Source organism: Strigops habroptila, chromosome 13 (genome assembly GCF_004027225.2).
Source record: "Strigops habroptila isolate Jane chromosome 13, bStrHab1.2.pri, whole genome shotgun sequence".
Taxonomy (NCBI): Eukaryota; Metazoa; Chordata; class Aves; order Psittaciformes; family Psittacidae; genus Strigops; species Strigops habroptila.
Genome location: NC_044289.2, coordinates 4,583,846 through 4,605,262, shown reverse-complemented (window position 1 = coordinate 4,605,262; position 21,417 = coordinate 4,583,846). Strand labels below are relative to the sequence as shown.

At 41.2% G+C, this 21,417-nt stretch overlaps 1 protein-coding gene across 3 annotated transcripts in view; it reads left to right on the top strand.

Moving 5' to 3' along the window:
* LOC115615267 (cadherin-4) overlaps window positions 1-21,417 on the top strand; it is a 460,442-nt gene that overhangs the window by 406,678 nt on the left and 32,347 nt on the right. For all 3 annotated transcript variants that reach the window (XM_030503209.2, XM_030503210.2, XM_032920281.1), the window contains one exon: window positions 5,347-5,484. In XM_030503209.2, the coding sequence (XP_030359069.1) occupies window positions 5,347-5,484 (138 nt within the window). The remainder of the gene's footprint in view (window positions 1-5,346; window positions 5,485-21,417) is intronic.

Sequence of the window (21,417 nt, the reverse complement as noted above, 5' to 3'; positions counted from 1 at the left end):
TATGTAAAGAAATGACTTAGAAAACATCCAGAAGAACATCCTGTAGTCTTCCCATTGGTATTGCAAGAGTAAGGGGAGATGGAGAAACACATAAATACAATGAAGATGTGAGGATAACCATGGAAAGAAATAGAAAATCTAAATCCTATCTCTTTCGCCAATAGATTTCTACTCAATACATCCTATAGCAACATCCTGGTAACCCTATTTGCTTTACCAGACACGATGCTAAAATTAGCTAGTCAGACATTTTTCAGGAAGTGGTAATTAATTGGACAATATTTGTACAGAGCTTTGAAAATGTAGGTCCTAATTTTGCAAACCCTTTGTCCATAATGCAGATTAATTTAATCACATAATTACTGCGTTTCTGGACTTCAGTATGCACGGTTACCCAGCTCCTGTGTGATTTATAATAATTGCATGTGTAAACCAGGAACAGCCACATTCCTAAAAACACTATGTTTGCACATTTGAAAATTGGGATCACAGCACTTCATTACTAAGAACTTCATTTTAAAATACTTTGTTCTTTTTAGACTCTCTCTCTGGATATGATTTACTTTTGTTTATAACCTCTCTTGGCAAGACTGTGCTCAGCTGAGCCAGGGATTTGTCTTTCGTGCCAGCCTGTCTCTTGATGGGAAGAGCCACTTGCAATAGCTATAATTTTGTTTGAGGCACCTTTTCCTTTGTGTGGATGGAATGGGTTGGTTCAGTGATATCAATCAGTGTTAAGTCTTAAACCATTTTCACACAGACATGTTGTGGTATTTGGACTGAAAGGACTTTTATTCTTTCTCTTCCTAAGAAGTTTTTTGTACGCAGTGAATGCCGAGATCCAAGTTCTGCTTGAGCTCCATTTGTCATAATTTCTACCTAGACCAAAAGGATTTTATCCCTAATTTAATATATTCTTTAGAACATTTTTGCTCCTCAGACCCTGTATTAGATTGCTCCAGCATCTCGCTCCTTTAGTGGTGAAGGACCTACTAATTTCCAGCCTAAATTTATTCATGGCCAGTTTAGACCCATTTATTCTTGTGTCAACATTGTCCTTTAGTTTTAATTGCTCCTTTGCCTTCCTAGTGTTTATCCTCCTGATGTATTTATAGCCAGCAATCATATCTGATATCAGCCTTCATTTGGCTAGACTAAACAAGCCAAGCTCTTCTAGGCTCTTCTCCTGTGATGGGCTCTTCACTGCCGGCATCTGGTTGGATCTGGGTTGCTCAGCAGTGAATACAGGGGACCTGGATTGTGCACAGCATCCCGATGAGGCCTCAGTCTTGGCACAGGGAATTAATATTGCCGTATGTTCAAAGCTCATACTGCAAGCTTAGCCCTTCTTAGTTTTTAGGTCAGACTAAAAGCTCTGCACTTATCAAGATGAGGGTGTTTTCCTCTGCTTAAGCAGTGCATTTACATTCTTCTAGCGTGACAGTTTGTTAGATTTATTAAAAATACTGTCCACTGGACCTCCCAGGGACTTCACTGGGGCTGGGTCTTTAGTCTAGACCCCTTGGGGCAGAGGCTTATTTCTTTAATTGCACAGCATCACCAGCAGAGCAAACATACAGTAACCATTTCATTTCTCTGAGTTAGGACCATTTTGTGTTACTGCAATGCTGTCGTTTCTGCCCTGTGCTATCTAAAATGTCATTTTTGTAAAGAAAGAATATAAGAATTATTCTGTATGATTAAAATGCCATCAAGAAAATGTCTCTTGTGCTTGGGGGCATGTGGCTGCCTATTTTGTTTTTTAATAGTTGTAACAATACTAATAATATTAGGACAACAAACTAAGATGCCCCTGGAGATGTTGTGACAAATTGGAAGGACATGTTGAAATTGATTGAATAGTTCAATAAAATGAGCTTAATGCACAAGAGCAAAAAGGTTAGCTACAGAAAAAAAACCAAAAAATCACTGTTTTTATCTGCTGGAGCCAATCTCACTGGAGATTGGATTAGTTATAAACTAAAACTAGATACCTAAAAGCACCACTCTTACATGTGCACACTGGAGCCTTTTGGAGCTGGACATGGACGCCAAGTGAGTGCCTAAAGGTTTGATAAATCTCAGACTACTTCATTTGGTGGACTTGGCACTCTTAGGTTTACAGTTGAACTTGATGGTCTTAAAAGTCTTTTCAACCTAAATGTTCTATGATTCCATTCTATGCTTTACATGTCTATGTTTTGTACAACTTTGCGTACAAACCAAGACCATTCTCCATGGCAGATTGCACTTTTGCTCTAAACGTGAGTTACTTCTTCAGCAGATGGAAATCAGTGCAACTTTGGTCATGTCTCTTAGATTTCCACCACCAGCTCACCTCTCATGTGTCCCTAATTGCTGCAACTGCCTCCAGTATCCTGAGAGATACAGCACCCATCTGAGACATGTGCATTCCCCTAAAGATCCTACCTGATCACTCCATCTGTTTGAGATCTCCTATAATTCCTTGTATTTTTGCACTAGGCTTGGGCTTGCACGTGTGCAGTGCTCCTTTGCCATCCTTCCCTTCATCCCATCCTTATGCTCCAGCTCTTTGTGGCTGGTACATTCGTACGTCACTGAATTCTGGGCATTTTCTTTTTTTGGCATTGTATTATGTGATTGATAAAATCTTTCTTTTAACTTTAATTTATCATTCTGAATTTGTGTGGGATTTTATTATCACTATGCTGTGATGCTCAGGGAAAGGTGCTTTATTAAATAAAAGAACCTTATTGTAAACTTGAGATTAATAAGACAGGGTCTGTGAGTATGCTCACACACACGTGCGTGTGTTGTCGGAGTATGTATAATCTAATAAGCAGTAAAATGGTGAAGTTAACAAAGCTTTTAAATGAAACTTTCTAGTCCCTTGCCCCCTCTTGTATGGGAGAATTCAGTTTTCCAGGGGATGCTTTGGTTCAGAAGTGAATAAAGGAGCTGAAGGCAGTGGGAGTTTGGAGGCTGGATCATGGTATGAAAAAGTGCTGTGCAGACAGGGTGTGACCTTACCCACAGTCTGCAGCTTGTTCTCAGAGTTCAGGTAACGCTGTCACAAGCTTTAGAATCGCTTCTGGCACAGAAGCGGAGCTGCCTTTGCCATGCCCTCTCCACAGGCGCACTGCGCGATGGTCCCAGCTCGCTCCAATGGGCACATCTGAGAGCTGTGAAATAGAAAAACACCAAATAGTAGGGGAAAAGACCTAAAACAGAAGCACCCCTGTCAATGGAAGCTGTTTTATTGCCCTCGCAGCTGGTGGGAAGGAAGGAACATATTTTTTTCCTGCAGTTGCTGCTGAAGCACTGAAGCTTTTACACTAACATGTTGCAGCTATGCCATCACATCGGAGATGGTAGGAATTACGTGTCTCCATCTCAGTGCAGTGAGCAACATTAGAGATGGCTTTGCCATTTAAACGCGCTGTTGAAATGGAATCTCTCATGTGGGCCTCTGACCTGATTTTCTCATTTATGTGGGATCTGATTGCCCCTGGTTTTGTGGTTTTGTTCTTTTTTTTTTTTTAACATCTTGCCCCTCTTCTAAGATTTAAACCTAATTTGGCTCACAAGTATTTGGCCTGTTAGAGAATACTTCTGTCAGCCTCCCAGATTGACTATAAGAGAGAATAAGAAAGGAAAAGCTAAATAGGAAATAGAAATTACATTCACTAATAAGGACATTTCAGCCTTCCAATTACCCAGTGCTTTACCAATGGAGTAATGAACAGCAACTCTTTGTGTGAGGAAAACCAAAGGCTAACAATAGTTTCTCCCTCATGTTCTATTATACAAGGTGGCAAGAGATAATGGAAGTGAATTTCCATAATATATTCCAGTTGCAAGTTGCTGATGGATCCCTGTATGTGATGGGTTGTCAATTTAGCAGGTTAATATCTGTCAGTTAAGTCCTGGAATCAAAATAAAGATAAAATTCAGATCTCTATTATTCTAGCAATTTGGAAGAATTATAGTATTAAGCCAGTTACAGCACCTCAGGAATGTTTATCTAGGAGTGATCTAATTGACCTGATTCTTGCCTTTTGAGATTTCAAAGGACGATTGACGTTTTACGCAGGCTTGTAACATCAGCACAGGAGAGGAGCAGCCCTTGAGTATCTAAGCTGTGTTCCGAGAGCAGGAGCAATCCAGCATGCAGTCGTCTGTCTTCACAGCAAAATCCCTCCACTTGACTTTGCAAAAAGCTTTTCCTGTGTAAGATTGTGCCTTGATTTGGTTTTCACACCCTTCAGGCTCTCTGATGCGCCCTCAGATACACTTGGTCCTTGCATCCCAGCTCACATCTGTAACTACACCCCAAACCTTAAGGAAGAGGGTGTAATGTGTAGTTTTGCCCTGAGTCACACTGATTTTGGCTGGATCCCTCCCTGGTTCTTGGCACATCACTGTGCCTGTGTTTCAGGAGAGGATCTTTGCTTTCATACCCACCCGGGAAGTGCTCTGCGTGTACCCTGAGCATGACACGAGTAGGCATCAATAGTAAATTCTGCTGATCCAAATAAAACAGTTATTGTTGAGGCCAGTTTTAAAGATGAGGAGACTTTTCTTGGAGTGGGCAGATATTCTGAGTAAAGAGACATCCTAGGGAGATGTACACACATGCAAGATCAGATGCCCTCCTCTATTTTATTCAGGTTTGTTTTCCAGTCACATTGACATACAGCATCTTTTAGAAGAACTTTAATGTGTGATTTTTAAGGCTGGCTCTATAAGGCTTTTTCTTTAAGAGCCATGTTGCTTGGGGTGCTCAGGAATTTGAATCAGTTCTGCTGAACTTCTGTTTATTGCACTGAGTATTTTTTTGTTGTTGTTGTTTTTTCATACTGGACTAAAGTTCTCCTTATTTACCAAGATTGTGTTAAGGATTGAAACATGGGGAGTATTTTAAGTGTCAAAATGCTCTGTGGGCATCCAGCTGTGTGAGCAGAACGAGCTGGAGAGCTGCTGGGTAATGTTGCTGTCAGTTTTGGGAGTATAATGTTCTTAGTGATGTTTTCAATGAAAACACATTAGCAAAATTTTTACTGGTTTTCAGAGGGCAGAAGCTAATGTTGTCAAAGAGGCTTTAAAACTAACAAAAATGTCTGTTTCGACCAAGGAATTTTGCCCATGAGATTTTTATTTTCCTATAAAACAGGTGATATCCACCAATCTCTGCAAAAATCCCTTCAAAAATGCGATAGACTATATTATCTGGATTTTTTACTAACATTTGGAATCTGATTAACTTCTTAGTCTGCGTAAAGATTGCACTTCTACATGGAAAATAAACCAAAGCATTTTACAGGATGCATTTTTATTTCTGATCTTTTTCTTTTCGTTTTCCAGAAAGTTCAGCAGTATATAGTCATTGTTCAAGCCACAGATATGGAAGGAAATCTTAACTACGGTCTCTCAAACACTGCAACAGCAATCATTACGGTGACAGATGTGAATGACAACCCACCCGAATTCACTACAAGCACTGTAAGTATTGATACATCAGCACCATGATGCATGGACACACATGTTTGTAATTCATAGGTGTTTATATCCTTCATTTCTCTTAGCCCGTTTGGTAGATAGAAGGAATGTGATAGATAACCGTGCAACAAAGACTTTCAGCAGGAAAAAGGGGAGAAAAAAGATAAAATAGAATGATTCATGAACTAGCAAAACTGTTTGGTGACCAGTTTTGCTAAGAGACTAAAGAAGCTGAAATAATGTGGCAGAGGATGTCTGATTACACCAAAGAGCATACAGTTGTTACACAACAACTGTCTATAACATATCAGAGTTATTATTACTTGCAGTGAAATCCTGAGCAGTAAGAGATATTTTAGGTTTACTATCTTGAATATGAGTTCAAGGAAGCAGTAAATACTCTGTATGGTAACAGGTACCCAGTAAAATTTGTACTTCACTGGCAGCTCTAACAGATGTATTTGTGTGTGCTGGCAGTAAATGTGTAGACATTCTTCAGTACATCTGGTTTTAATCAGTTAAAGGTCTTCCTTATATTAGCACAGTATTTCTTTATTACGTTTTCATCTGCTCCCAGTTGCTATTGCTGGGGGACAACGGAGGAAAAAATAGATTGCAAATAACAACATTTTAAGCTGGTTGAGGTAAAAATGAAGAGTTGGGAGTTGAAATGATGGGCTCTGGTTCTTTACAGCCTTCCGATACGACACAGAACATCTGAAACATGCATAGCAATTTTAGAAACCTCAGAGCAGTACAAAGGCCTACATGCTAATAAATGAGAAATCAACTGTCTATATTCATATGATGGTCTACAAGAAGCAGTAAATGATGTATCTCAAACTGATACCAAATCTTTAAAAATACAGGAAGTCTGACTGCATTGTGCTCAAGTCACTGAACATCCTTTGAGGAATCTTTTTAGTATTTGTATTATTCTGAATTTTCATTCCACCTTAAGGGGTCTGCAAGTGTTTATTAATGTAGCACTAAAGTTTCCCCTTAGCCATACCCTTATAAACTATAAATATGTAGCAGAACTCAAGGAAGTCGTGCAGAGCCCAGTTTATGTCACTGTGGACTCAGGTGTGCTCCATGCCAGCCATGGAGTCTGGGTCCTTCCCTCCCGTCACCACTGGGGCCTGTGCTCATGGATGCAGTGTGCTCAGCTCCTGAGCAGTGCCAGAATTTTCTGACAAAGTGACTAGATTCCACTAAATTCTTCGTGAATCAGAGAAAAACAGGCACCCAGCTCTTTTTCAGATCTGAGTGTCAATCTGCAGCCTGCGTATAGGGTGGGTTTAACAGCAGCACATGTGCTTCATACCTGTCATAGTGAATACACCAAGCTTTGTGTTGTAAAGCTATCATTAAATATCTTCTTACATATGATATGTACAGTTGTGAAGAGTTGTATCAGATAAAAGTGTCATACAAGTCTTGGGTCATGTGGTCATTTCTCCTGCCAGCATGGGATTGTTCTCTGGAAAGTTTCGTAGCATCCAGTCTTAGAGTTTTGTGTCTCTCAGGCCATGGGACTTTTCACCACAGCAATAAGCACACCCCAGCTTGCTAGTGTTTGCAGGGGGACCTTATTCTGCCAGGTAAATACTACTTTAACTTCCATTTGAGTGAAAAAGGAATGACATCTAGTGGCCATGTCATTCAAGCACAGGTTGTTCCAGATGACCCAGGCTGCCTCGTCCTTTCCAAACCCAAGTCAGGAGGTGAGGCTTTGGGTAGCAGGATGAGCTGTGTTAGGGGTCACATCACACGTGCACATCAGTGCCTTCTAGTAGGCAGTGTCCCTCCCCATGTGGTGTGTTTTAATGCCTTTCCAAAACACTTTCCAAAGCTGAATCTAATGCAGGCGGGATAATGGAAATTTGCTTTCAGGTGAATTCTGAGTATTTAATGTCTCTGAGTGTTAGACCTGGAAGGAATAAAAACCATTAAGAGAATTACATGTAGGATTGTGTTAAATGGATTAGAAAACACTACTCTTCTTCTAAGCAGGGTTGATGTGTACCATTCTTTATCTAATTTCAGTCATTGAAGAGTTTTGCAAGAACCAAAGGGCTTCACACAGTAGAACATGGGACTTTATAAAGATTTGAAAACCAATGGTGTTTTACAGTTATATTTTCTGATTCTGCAGAAACAAATATCTTTGATATATTCCCGGGTATAGGCAGGATGAATTTCATATGAGTATGAAAGTATAATATGTTTTTCCCCTGACTGACAGAGAGAACAGCATTAGGCTGTCTCTTTAAACCTAAGCTGAATATCCTTGCTGTCCTCAAATAGGCTGATTTGCATTTTAACACCTCTAAAAACCAGCAAAAATATCTTTCCAGGAAATCCACAGCTCCTCAGAGGGTAAGAAAGCCCATGGTCTCTTTTAAGACTGTGTACTGTTTGGAGAGATATGGGATATTTATATTTTTAATACTTCTGTTTTGAGATGCTGTTGTAAAAACAAAATAGGCTGAATAACTGAAACTGTGGTTTGCTCTTGGAAAGCTGGCAGACGAAAGGAACTCAAGGAACCATATTCAGCATAGACACATACAAAAGCCCACCCTATAGTGCTCCTAAATTACCTGTCATTCAGCCAGGGTGGTTTTAGACTTAATCATTTCTGGGTAAGAATGTAGCTCAGGCGGACACTGCATCATGCTGGTGTCACAGCTCATGTATTCAGCAGCAGGAATTAATGTTGCTGTGTAAAATTTAACAACAGGATGGGAGAGAAGAAAACAGCCACTGTGATGGTCAAGAAAGTCAGGTCACGTCTGTAGCTGAGCACACTGTGCAGGGGGGAGAAGAGACTGCATGCAGAGACCACGTGAAAGTTTAGACATAGGCATGCAAGTTCACAGGATAACCTGTGGAAGTGTGTTAGCTAATGGACATCCAAAATACCAGATGGGCTGTGATCAAAGTGTAGTGCTAGATGACAAGTGGAAAAAGAGCAATGAAGTGACACAAAAGATCCTTAAGTGTGCAAATTGAAGATACCACAGTAAAACTCCAGAAAGATTGCTTGCTTACGTGAAAATAGATTGGTGTGGATTTCACATCCTTTAGAACATCACTGGAAAGGCTGGGGGAAGACTCTGCACAAGAGCAGGGGAAGAAGCAGCCCCAACTGAAATTATACTGGGAGGTGAGAGGAATCACAGTCTCAAGGCGAAAACAATTTTAAACTAAAGCCAGCTGTTAACTTAAGTGCAGCCTCCATCAGCAAGGGGCATGACCAGTCCTGGAAGTCACAACCGGGGCTACCTGCATTGAACTGTGAGGTGCTGGGGCATGGCGAGGGTGATCTCCTCTAGTCCTTTCTAGCTCTGTTTGTTGTGAAGGTGAATGTTTTCTTATCTGTGATGCTATCTGGCCATGCTGAGAAGCATCAGAGAGCTAACAGTGAGGAAATCTCTCGTGAGAGACTGTCCCAGATCGGGAAGGAACCAAATCTGTACCAGGACAGTGGAGCATCCTCTGAAATGCTGCTAGCGTTGCAGGCTGCTATTCTGTGCAATTGTAATGATTTAGTGCAGGACCATGACCCAGGGAATACTCTTCTGGCTAGCTAAGGGATTTCAGCGTGGTCTTTGTGTTGTGTTCTTCGTGTGACATTGTTGCTTAGTGGTGTAACATAGTGACATTTTAACTGGGCTGCGTTATAATGGCTTCGTAGGAAGTTTTACTGGGAAACTGGCTCCATTACTGTTACAAGATAATGGTACTGGTATCAGTGTGTCCTCCCTTAACCAGACTCCTTGTTCCTCATAACAGGGTCATGCCCTCTGACATGTCTTATTTATGTGGAAATTCCTCAGCCTCCCTTCAAATGTTTATCTCTCGTGTGCAGACAAGTTGCATTCTGTCTGTGTTAATACAGATCCGTAGCTGAGCCTCTGGCCAGATGCTCACCTCGGATCCAGGGGGTGCAGTGAAATTAGTGTTCGTATTTCAGAGATTAAAAGTCAGCTGAGACAACGCTGGATAGTCTTGGGTGAGATTTTGCGTAATGTGGGAGCATCTTTTTTGCTTACAGAAGGAATGCCTTTAATTCCAGTGAACTCTATCAGGTAGGATGCTTTTTCCAGTCTGACCCCTGATACTGTTAATGGCCATCCAGGGGTTTCCACTTTATCTAAGGAAATTCATAATCAGAGGGGAGGAGAAGTGAAAGAAATCCATGCCTACACTTGACTCACACAAAGTCTATTTTTATCGTATTCAATCAGGAACAATCAGGCGCCGAGAGGAGACGCAGATGAATTTGCATGATCAGACTTCTGTGTCTTAAATGTTAATTAAAAGTTATTTTAAATTTGCCTACTGTGCAGAACTTGTTTTTATAGTAGCCCGTGTAAGGGAAATATTATTTTGCAGGGCTGAAGTGCTCATAATTAGTTGAGCTTGTGGGTTCTTGGGAAAACCTGCTTGGCAATCAACATCTCCTTCAAAAAAACCAGGAAAGAAAGGAAGGGAAAAAAAGAATCTGGGTTATTGAAGTTCTTTAAGCTCCTGAGCCTTAGGAGGTCTTATTTAAAGCTACTTTAAAATTTGCCCTTTGGCACTGCTTTGAGAATCTTCTCTTCCAAGGCTGAATCCAGTGGAGTATGTTTTAAAGAGGCAGCTCTAGGACCGCATCCCCTTCCCCACGACGCTGCTTCTCTGGCTAATCTGGGCACTGAATTCCATTAGGAACAGCTCTAAAGGTTTAGGAACGGACTGTTGGGCATGGGTGGATGCTTCCCAGCTCACAGCACCCAGGCAGCATTGAGTCTTGCTGGCCCGGGAGAAGCAATCTGGTCAAAGGCTGGCTGTGAGCTCAAAGCAGAGTACCTGGTACAGAATAACAAACACCCTGTGTATGGAGAGGCTCTATTCTAGCAGAAAAGCATGTATAGCTGGATAAAGTTAATCTAGTTACAAACTGGATTTGACTAGTCCTTGGAGGAGCAAGTACTTGTTGCAGGTACATCAGAAAAAGCAGTTCTTGCTGCTCTTTAACTGGGCTGTTTAATCGTGTCAGATCAGACTCATCTCTGGCTGCTACAGTAACTCTGAGTTAGTAACCAGGCTTGTACTGCGCTGAATCAGTCAGCGATGAAATCTGCAGAGTGAAGAGCTTGTTGCTTCATGAGCAAAATGACATGGAGATGCAAGTTAAATGGGCTTTTTGGTTTTGGCGTTGCACTGCTAAAAATGCCTGACTTTAATCTGTGCAGGTATTCTGGCTCAACTGAGTGCCATTGAAAATGCTGGTGAGCCCATGCTGAGAAATGCTTTGAAATTTGAAAGTGGAGCAGGCTCTCAGTGCAGTACTGCCATGCTAGCATTATCCTTTACCATAGTTCTTCCTTCTCTCATTTTGATGTTTCCTTCCAATTTTCTCTCCCATCTCCACCCTGATAGGCTAGTGCACATCGTTTGGAGAAGCTGTTGAAGCCAAGCTCCTCCAACCCCTCGTTACATTCCAGCTTTCCATTCCCCTGCTTATCTGGCTGACCCTGCTGTGCTCCAGGCTCTGCTCAGATATCTTTCTTCTGACCCAATTTGTATATAGTAATCCAGATAAGATTTTTTTCAGTGTCTTGAACAAGAACACTAATATTTGCTGGAATCAAATGTGCGTTTTTCTCAGCCGTGGCATAATGCTGGCTGAGTCCTCTCGCTCTGTGAACTTGCCAAAATTCTGGAAAAGCAAACAAGCATAAATCAAAATTGTACTCCTTGTTCTGTGTGCATTTCTTCTCATGTTAATTGAGGACAAAAATATAGCTGTGCATTAACTAATGCAAGAGCAATGCTATCCAGAGCTGCAGAAATAGCAGTAAGAATGTGACTTTTTTTGCAAGTGGCAAAGCTTGGGGTGAAGCTTCACCTGGTCTCCAGCCCCACAGTTGTATCCTGCTGAGCTCTGGTTTTAATGGAGCGTTCAAAAATAGCAAAGTAGCAGAGAAAACCCTCAGCTTTTCCTTCAGGCTGAAAGATGCTGACTTCCAAATGAGTGCGATGCAAAGATGTGAATAGGTCTAGTTTGGAGAAAGGGTGTTTAATGGAGGTAGGAAATCAAAGTAGGAAACCAAGTGAGCCTCTCAGCGGTTTGGGGTTTCCTAAGCACATTTATAGACGGAGGTAGCCAGAAGCATTCAGTACATGTGAGCATTATGAGAAATCCCTTTTACATGCATGGATTTTCAGGATTTCAGTGGGATCTCCTGCAGACAGCAAAAAAGGACCAGGATGCCGACCAAGGGCTTCCTGAAAAGTGGTCTTACCACACTGATCCAGGAAAAAAACAGTGGGAGTGGGTAGCTAACTATCTCCCAGGACCGGGGCATGTGTCCAGACCTGGAAAAATCAAGGTCTTAAATCTTGAGCCCAATTTCCCAGTGTATAAACTTCTGTATGTAGTTGCTCATTCAGATCTCACAGTCCCCATCATTACATCTGTGCCATTCAGAAAGTCTACAATGGCATTTGAATATAGATTAGCCTGGATGTTGCAGTATTCTAAAATCATCAAAATTATGCCCTTTGCATAATTTAGAGGCATTTGTCGTAAAAGGCAGAAATCAAGTTGAACAGCACAGGTCAGAGCTGGCAAGGGGAAAGACCTAATACTATGGTGAGCAAATGTACAGGACTGGGTTGTTCTACAGATGCAAACAAACTCAGGAGCTCTGAACAGTCCTGCAGACAGGCTTTGTCATTAAAAATCAATTGGGCTTTCATGGGAAATCCCAGGTGACTGTTCACTTGCAATTTTCCAAGCTCAGCCAAACTACACAGGAAAGCTTGGGCTGTTATAGAGCTGTCATCATCTAACTGAAATAAATTATTATATTCAAGTGAATCAAATATGCCCAGTAGCATTTGAGTACGTGAGCATCTACCTAATAATGCGTGCATTTCAATTAAATATATAGTTGGTGAAGTCTTAAAAACTACAAATCAGTTTAGTGTTTCTAAATAAGAACTGGGTGCTTATAAATTGAAATGGGCTTTCTGCTGCTCATTGCAGGTCCTGATGAAAACCTTTTGTCATGAGCAATGAATTAGACTAAGGATGTTAGGTCAAGAGGCAGCAGTAACAAACAGAGGGAGCACAAGCAGAAACTGTTCTTTCTTCTCATCCTGTGGCAGCTTTGCCTAGAACTTGCCATACAAATGCCAGGGGCTTTGCTGCTCCAGACGTAGCTGTGATTAGGAAAGTATTTACGTCTTGGTAGAAGTTATTTACATCCTGTCAGCCTTCCGAATCAAACTGACCTTTGGAGATGGATCTCTACCTAAGTGCAAAGCCTGCACAACAGAGCTTAAGAATTGCGCTGCCCACACAGTTTTGATTCTGATAAGGAATGAGTGAGATCCCAACTCGGGGTGCAGATCTTTTGTGAGCAGCATGGCTCTTCCCAGGCACAGCATCTTTAAGTGCCTGGAGGCCCTTTCAATGCAGTGCTATGGAAAACAAGACACGCTGCATGTTCTCCTGTGGATACTCAACTTTTACTCTTTATTTTGTCACCTCTTTCATCTGAAATGAAAGATATTTCTCAGTTTATGGGAAAACAAAAATTCCTCATGTCTTAATAAAAAGAGCATCAACCCCTTCTGTGATCTCTACTAAGTCTTTACACCAGTGTAGCACACGACAGAAAGAATGAAATGCCTTTGAGACTACTTAGTATAGTCTGCAAAATGGATAGAGAGATACAAAGACGTATACGTACAAATACACAAATATAGATAAGCATATAGCTAGATTCAAAGCATAGATAGATACTGATATAAGGCAAGCAGCCATCAATAATATCCAAGTCTCTACTCCCAGATAAATACTGGTTTATATGAATTATTCCATTACATATTGTGGTTATATATGCATTCATGTAAAAAAATGTGGTCTCCTTGATATGTCTTTTACTAATAGACCCCATTAATCAAAACCTAAATTTACAGTGGCTTTTGTTTTATTTCCTTTCAGTACATTCATTTTCAAATTATCACCAAATTAATCATGTACAGTGCTTTAAACCTACTGCCATTTGGTGAAACAGTTCTGGTTCCTCACCTTTACACTGAGCATTAGTTATTAAGGCACAGTTCAAGTCTCTGCTTAGCCTGATTCTGTCCTGAACCTAATTGGAATCAGCTAGATTCTTTCTTGTAAATGGGTCAGTCACACAGAACAAACATCAAATGTAATCTTGAGATTGCAAAAAGGAAAAAAAAAAAAAAAAAAGAGAAAAGGGGGGAAAAAAAGGTAATTTTATTTCTCTTCATTGACACCTGCCTGGTGGTTAAAAGAAGGATTAAAATGAGGTCATTAAACTTTCCTTAGAGACAAAACTCAGGCCTCAGTGGTAATATGATTAATCAAATATAAAAGTGAAGCTACTCTGAATGAATAACTCTTTTTTATAAAATATCTAATTACTGAAATGTCGTCTGCTGCAGAAAAAGAAGGAGGGGGAATTAATTGCAATAACAATTCAAGAAGATAAAGTTTTTCTGAATTAGGTCTATACAAGAAGCTAAATTGAGTTGATTAAGTAATTTTAGTTTCAGGAGCACCCTTGATGGAAGTTAGTAGTAATGAATTTTTCAGACTTTGGAGTTTAAATTGCCAAAGACCAGTGATTTAAAAAATGGGACTGATAGTTTCATTACAGATTTCAATTTTCTGTCACAATAAAAAAAAAAAAAGGGAATAGGAAAAAATACTCTATTGGTGTCTCTCAGATTGGACACGTGTACTGCTCAGTGTAAAATCAAGAGTAATATAACCTCCTCTCTCCATGCTAGAGAGCACAATCTCAGCCAGTTAGAACTACAGCACCACAAAAGAGGTAGAGCCCACGCTGCTGCTCATGCCCTGCTTCTCAGCACCTAAGTAGTTGAAATCCACAAGTTAAGAGCACAACCTCTGCCTGTGTACCTCATGCATTATAAGCCCACTGTAATGTACAGCATGATGCTTTCCTTTCTTTACAGTGCTTTCAGGTAGCTGTTGTTGATGGGGTTGAGAGGCATGTGTCTATCCATCATCAGCATCGTAATGATAGGTGATAATTTATTATGACATTTGGTTGTCTCGGCTGCTGTTTTGCTGGTTTATGCAGTCAGGTTCATATTACCAAAACACAGATGATACCTGTACAATGCCAAGACCACCCTTGTCCCATGCAGTATTACGGCATCTATCAGCTATCACTTGCCATAACCCATTTGTCATCAGATGTTTCATTTGCAACATCCGGCAGTGCTGTATCTCCTGGTGCGATGTCTCATTTAGCAGGGACTTCTCTCCTCCTTCTCCTTCCCTGTTTAATATGTATGAGATCTGGAGGGAGTAGCTGTAGACCACATCGTCAGACTGCGCCTTCCATAGTGCTGTAGAGGAATTGTCTAGAGAGAAGGAGGTGCCAGGGGATGTGGGAGATATACGTGTGTGCAACGAGGTGTGACACTGGGTGTCGCCGACAAGATCTCTGTAGTCGAAACAAAGAGACATCTACAGAGAAATACCCTTCCTACTCTGGGATGTGCTGTGATGGAGACCACTGTGGTCTCCACCACCTGATACCTGTGTGTGGGTTAGACATCATTCCCGTAATCCCTGGTATGTCAGTCAAGATAAAATTTTAAAGAGAAATCAGATGCTAATGCTCCTGCATCTCATGTATCTACCCACACCAGCATTTCTTATCTAGCATTTATCCACCTGTAGCATTTCTCTCAAATTTTAATGATTTTTGTATAGATCATGGGCCTCTTCCTGCTTTGGGATATGTATTAAATATCCTAATTCTCCTCCTGAGGCCACACCTGGCCTTGGAGGGCCCAATTCAGTTGTCTGACTGTAGACACCCAGCACCGTCCAGGCTGTTCACACAGCCCTGGCAGGTACATCTCCACATCTGCCAGATGTCTCAGGCAAATACACATTTGTAGTGGATTATTTCATTATCTTAAAAGTACACAGCATCTCGGGCACTGATGTGAGGCTGAGACATTTAAATGCATTTTGTAACTCCACTATAGGAAGGCACTGAAATAAATCCCCTTCTAAAGTTGGCTAACTTCCTTGGGTCGGCAGGTTTTTAATTCTTCAATATTCTGTTGCCTTAAAAATAGTTGCTTCCAAGGGATATCATTTTAAGAGGATATATATCTGGAATTTCATTAAGCACATTTCACTTATGAAATCTTTAGTGACATGCTGGGAGGAAGCGGGGGAGGAGATTTAGCAAAGGATTTGGTAGTGCTGTGAGTTTTCTCTTATCAAACATTTCAAACTGTCCAGGATGTCTTAACACTTCCCAATTGTAGAAGAAAGGGTCAAAACGCAGAACTAAAATCATAGAGGATGGTTAAAAGGTTTCACATAGGGGTTTTGAGCATGGTAGAGTTTTTCAAACTGTTCAGCTTAATGCAGTAACTTGTTTTAATTGCCAAAAAATAACAGAAGAAATAACAATGTTTTCCTTCCTAAATTTACAAGTATATAGTGACTCCTTCACTTTAACCCAATAATCTCCCATTTCTCACTGCATTTCTCTGCTACATGCGCTGACTTTCTTGTTGTAAACAGAATTTCAGTGAGAAGCCTCTTTCTCATGGCAAGGTTGATGAATTGCACAGCATTTAATTTAGTCTTCATTCTGTGCTCTGAATTACTGCAAGCAGGCAGGCATGCATTTTTCTGTAGTACCAGATCTTGATCTAGTTGAAGATGTCCGTGCTCATGACTAGATGACCTTTAAAGGTCCCTTCCAACCCAAACTATTCTACAATTCTGTGATTCTGGGGAGTCCGCCAGAAGGTGAGGTTGGAAGGGCAGGTTTCCTCTGCTTACTTCGGAGCAGTGCTGCAGCTGAATCATCTGGGTTTTTCTGTGGACCATCTGGGTTTATCTCTTCAGGAAGCCCTGCAATGGGGAGATGTGTCCCACACTTCTTACGCCCTTCCCATAGAAACCACAGCACAGGGGTGCAGGTGGGAGCACACAGATCTTCCTGTGCTCTCACCCCACCAATGAACATTGCCATTACATTTTATACAGCAGTAAGGAAATAAACATTGGCCATCAAGGCACCAGCTCAAAAAATCCCATCTTTAAACCATGGTAGCAGCACCTTTAGAATAAAACATGCTTCAGTGACTTTCTCCTACAAAGATGCTCTGTCTAGTCAATATAAACAATAACCCTGTTTATGACCAGACCCTGTGGGTTTTTCAGCACCTGATTGTGGTGTTCAAATCTACTCATAAAGAAAAAAATCCCCTTGTGTGCTGATTTCTGAGACTAATCTGGAAACAACAGAGATTTCAATTGCAGGGCAGAGGAAGTTTGAGCGGGAGTCAGCGCACAGACTGGCTGAGCTGTGCTTCATGGGAAGCTTGTTAAAATTCTTAATACCAGGATTATAGCATACATAAAAAATTCAGTTTCAGTCCTCTTAAAATTCCCCCTTTCCCAAATATGCATCTTCAGATCCCAAAGGCACACGAACAGCTTTTATATGCCTTAAAATCTGGAAAAAAAAAAAAGAAAAATTAAAAACTCATTATGAGGAGTGGGCAGTTAATAAGAAAATCTTAAACCAGAATTATCAGCTTAAGGCTCTTCTTTATGAAATGTTATTACAGGTGTCTGAATTAAAACATCCTCTTCTATACACATTTCACCAAGAAATACAGAGTCAGAGCTGTGGAGTGTGTTTTGCTCGCTTAGGAGCTGAACTCTGTCACATGATTTTTGTCAGTCTGGTTTACATGTTAATCAGGAAAGCTGTTTTCAAAGTTTTGTTCAAAACAGGGGCGTTATTTGCTACTTCGCAGTTTGAGGATGGGGAAAGAAATGTGAGGCTTGACATGCCAACAAATTAATTTCGTCCTCTTCTAAGGAAGATGGTTATTTTGGAGAGCAAGTGCAAACAAGGCAGTCTGCATGTTGGAAAGCTCTCCTCCTGCCGCGCTGGGTGATGCACAGGATGCTAGCACTGCTTTGGCAATTCAAAGTCAACGTATCTAAACCACAGTTGGCCTTTGAGATGGTGGGAGCTTCACAAACGGTTCTTTTGGCCTGTTTTTCCCGAGCTGTACAAACCTGTTCATGTTCCCCAGTTGAAGCCATTGTGGTGCAGAGCCTGGGGAAGAGCTGGTGATCCAGCCCATCATCCCCAGTGCATGGATCTCTGCCAACATTCCTGTCTGGGAGCTTTTCCATCTCAGTAGCTCAGCAGGGATCACAAAGCTACATGGCAATGCACTAGGGAGATCGATAGACTAATCCAGGCTGACCTAATGGATTTATCAAGTAGCACATGAATTAATGATGTTTTCAGGATCCTGCCCCAACGCAGGCAGCAAAGGACAGGACATGGTTCCAACCCCAGTTCTACAACTACAGGGGCAAGTCCCTTAGCCTTTAGCTCTGCAGCTGAAGGGAAGCATAGGGCTGTCAGCCACTGTAAAGTGATAATGTATCTGTGCAAAACTGGTTTATTATATAAAAATATGTATACATACCTTATTAAGAATGAGATTTTGTAGGCAGTTGCAGCTGTTTTAAAATCTATGCCTCTGTTTAAAAGATAGCATTACTAATTACACCTGACAATCCAATAGTCTGAAGAAAGTTATCAGCTACCTTTTCCTGCTGTTCATTCTGAAGGCAAGGAACAAAGGTATGTTAGACAAGAGAGCAAATGAAATGTTCAAAGGATTCTCATCTAAAACTGGAAAATAAAAGGCTTTGCTATCAGATCAGAATTCTAACATATACTGTTTCCACTGGCTCCTGACATAAAATCTTTTATTGTTGAGTATAACTATTGTTAAAGGTCACTGTTGCAAAGGCTATATCATTTAGATGAGATGAGATCCCATTTTGGATAAATTCACAATTTTAGTTCCTAACAAGGAGATAGTATCAGGATTTGAATGTGCTAGAGTGCCAGGTTACAGATTAAAGGCTTTTGTGTTCTGGAAACCACACTATGCCAGATTTCATGAGTTTCAGCAAGACGTGCAAGTCCCCAAAGTCAAGTAGGTTGATTAAAGTTGTTCTTTATAGCCTTTGAAATAAAGTACAACTTTCCTACATGGGGTTAATGTAGAATTTTTTTTTTCTTGACAAGGCTATATGCCTTTCCAAGGACATAATTTTAATCTCTTCTTAAACCTTTCATATGAACATTTTAAAAAGCTCCTTTGTGTTGAAATGCATTTTTATAAAATATCTAAATTCTATGCAAAGTTTGAACCTCATTTCATAACATATATTTATCTGGCAATGATTATCTTGCAGCAGAATAGTGTCCTGTGTCATCAGTTCTGTGGCATCTTTTCATACTGTCACAAGAATATAACATCTGATAATGAAAAAAAAATAGTGCTCATTGTCAGACATGCAAACTTCTTTTTTTTCCTTTAATATCCTTTTACTATTATGTGCTCTTGTCTCTGAACTCCTGGCAAGTACTCGAAGAGTCTTTGAACCAAGGCGAGACCTCCACGTTCCTTCCTCACGCCAGAGAGTTTGAAATCAGACTGTTTTCTTCTGCTGCTTCCGAATTAAAAAAGTGTCTTGCTTTCTTGTCCTCTGTTCCTGTTTTGTCTTCATATTCAAAGAGTACATCTGGTAATTTAATCAAATCTAGTCATTATTTGAGGTCTTGAAATAACACCACCAGTAAAGACAAAGCATGCAGCCAACGGCTATGATCAGCTGCAGGAACATGATGGAGGTTGTCTACACCCCATCATAAGATCAGCTTCAGAAGTGCAAAACTTTAGGTCCTGCTGTTGTTTTTCAAACTCATCCAGCAGAAGTGAAACCAGCACACTGAGACCATGCTGGACATCATGCAACGTTCCTGTAGAAACTTCCAATAAACAAGGGGGTACACCGGATCCACCGCACCATGGAGCTGTGAGAATGGCTTTGCAGGCAGGTGAGGCATTTTGATAGCACAAACCACTGATGATGAAGGCAGAACTTCCAAAGCATCCTTTAAAAGTTGGTGAGCTAATTGTCATGGGCTTTTCTCTGGTCGGCTGGGCAAGGCTGACTCCTGCCCGAACGCAACGAACCGGTGCCTGTCAGCCCAAGCAATCCATTTCTGAATGAGCACCATGACAGCTGGGCCTCATACCAATGGAGCAAAACCGTGAGCTGGCAAGAGTGCAGTGGGCTTTATAGAGAACATTTTGGGAAGCATTTGCCCCATGGCATATAACTAGTCTGAAGTATGATAAGCATACATGGATGCACTGTGGAGTAGATCCAAGTGAACGTGAAGTTGAAGCAGGGACACTGCAGTGCAGTGGGCATGAGGAAAAAGACTCAACAGCTAAGAGGCTTACACAGGGGTTGCTGGCTGGAGTAATGCCATAGGCTGCCTCAGAAAAAAATGAGGACATTGGTACTTACAAAGTGATGATCATCTACTATGAAGACAGGCTGAGAGAGCTGGGCTTGTTCAGCCTGGAGAAGACTCTGGGGACGCCTTGGAGCAGCTTCTAGTGCCTAAAGGGGCTGACAAGAAACGTGGAGAGGGTTTTTTGACAAGGGCATGTAGGGACGGGACAAGGGGGAATGGTTCTAAACTGAAAGATGGTAGGCTTAGATTAGATATAAGGATCTAATAAGACTGCCCAGAGAAGCTGTGGCTGCCCCGTCACTGGCAGTGTTCAAGGCCAGGTTGGACACAGGGGCTTGGAGCAGCCTACTCTAGCAGAAGGTGTCTCTGCCTGTGGCGGGGGGTTGGAACTGGATGAGCTTTAAGGTCCCTTCCAACCCAGACCATTCTATGATTCTATGATCATTCAAGACCACAGAAGAGTAAGTAGTTCTTTAATAAAATGTGATAAAAAAGTGAGCATCTCAAAATCTGATTTGCAAAATAGGTTGACTTTATGGAGATCTTAGGGAGGTTCAAGCGAGCTTGTGGTCTCTACTGCACAGTGGTAATGGTGAAGAGAGAACCTGGAAGTCACTACTTAAGTGTCACAGAAGCTGATGGCCAAGTCTGACCCGTACAGTGTGGAGGGGTAGGATAACTTGCAGCCTAGCAGAGTCATCTGTACAGCAAATGATATTGGAAATTAAAGGTCAGAGAATTGATAGTAAGGCTTATGAAAACAGCAATTAGGCTGCTAGAAAGAAAAGCTAAATTACTGGTAGTAGGAGTAGGGGGGTTGGGGGGGAGGAGAATTATTGATCTAAATATCAAGTTGGCAGATACACAGAGTACAATCTAGAGGTTTTTTACACCTCTGGGCTTATTCAACCCCCACAATACAAAATGCAGGCCTATAAAGATGGAATAAGAAGCAATCAATTAGGATGGCATTTGCTTGTTTCCGTGCTGCAGCTGGGCAGGCACATCACAATTAATGATTTATTAGGAGATTTTAATCTTTTTTTTTTCCCCATTTTACACAGATTGCGGCAACCAGACTGCAGTTGTTTATTAATTTCCCTGCTATTCAAGTGTCTTTGTTAAATATCATGTGGAAAAGGTAAGCAGTTGGCTCACATGTCAGCACTTGGATAGTAGGAGTATGCCCTCAAGTATACTTGTGCCTGGGTTCCCCAGCTGCACCTCACCTCGTATCCAGAGCTTGCTGCATAACAGGGTGGCCTGGTGGCAGAAAGCAGTTGGAGATGGGACACCCCATGCCACGTGCTCATGTGTGCTCTCATTTTAGTTTCTTTCAACTTTGGGGACCTAGAGAGAAGATGCAGCACTTTGCAGCAGTCATAGCTGTCAGGGTAAGGGCTCAGAGTCTAATAAGAAGACTGAGATGCCCTTATTCTTCTGCATTAATCCGTAGCTATAGGTCATAAAACACTATTTCTCTAGACAATTCAGCCTTCATAAACTACTTCTGCCTGTAACA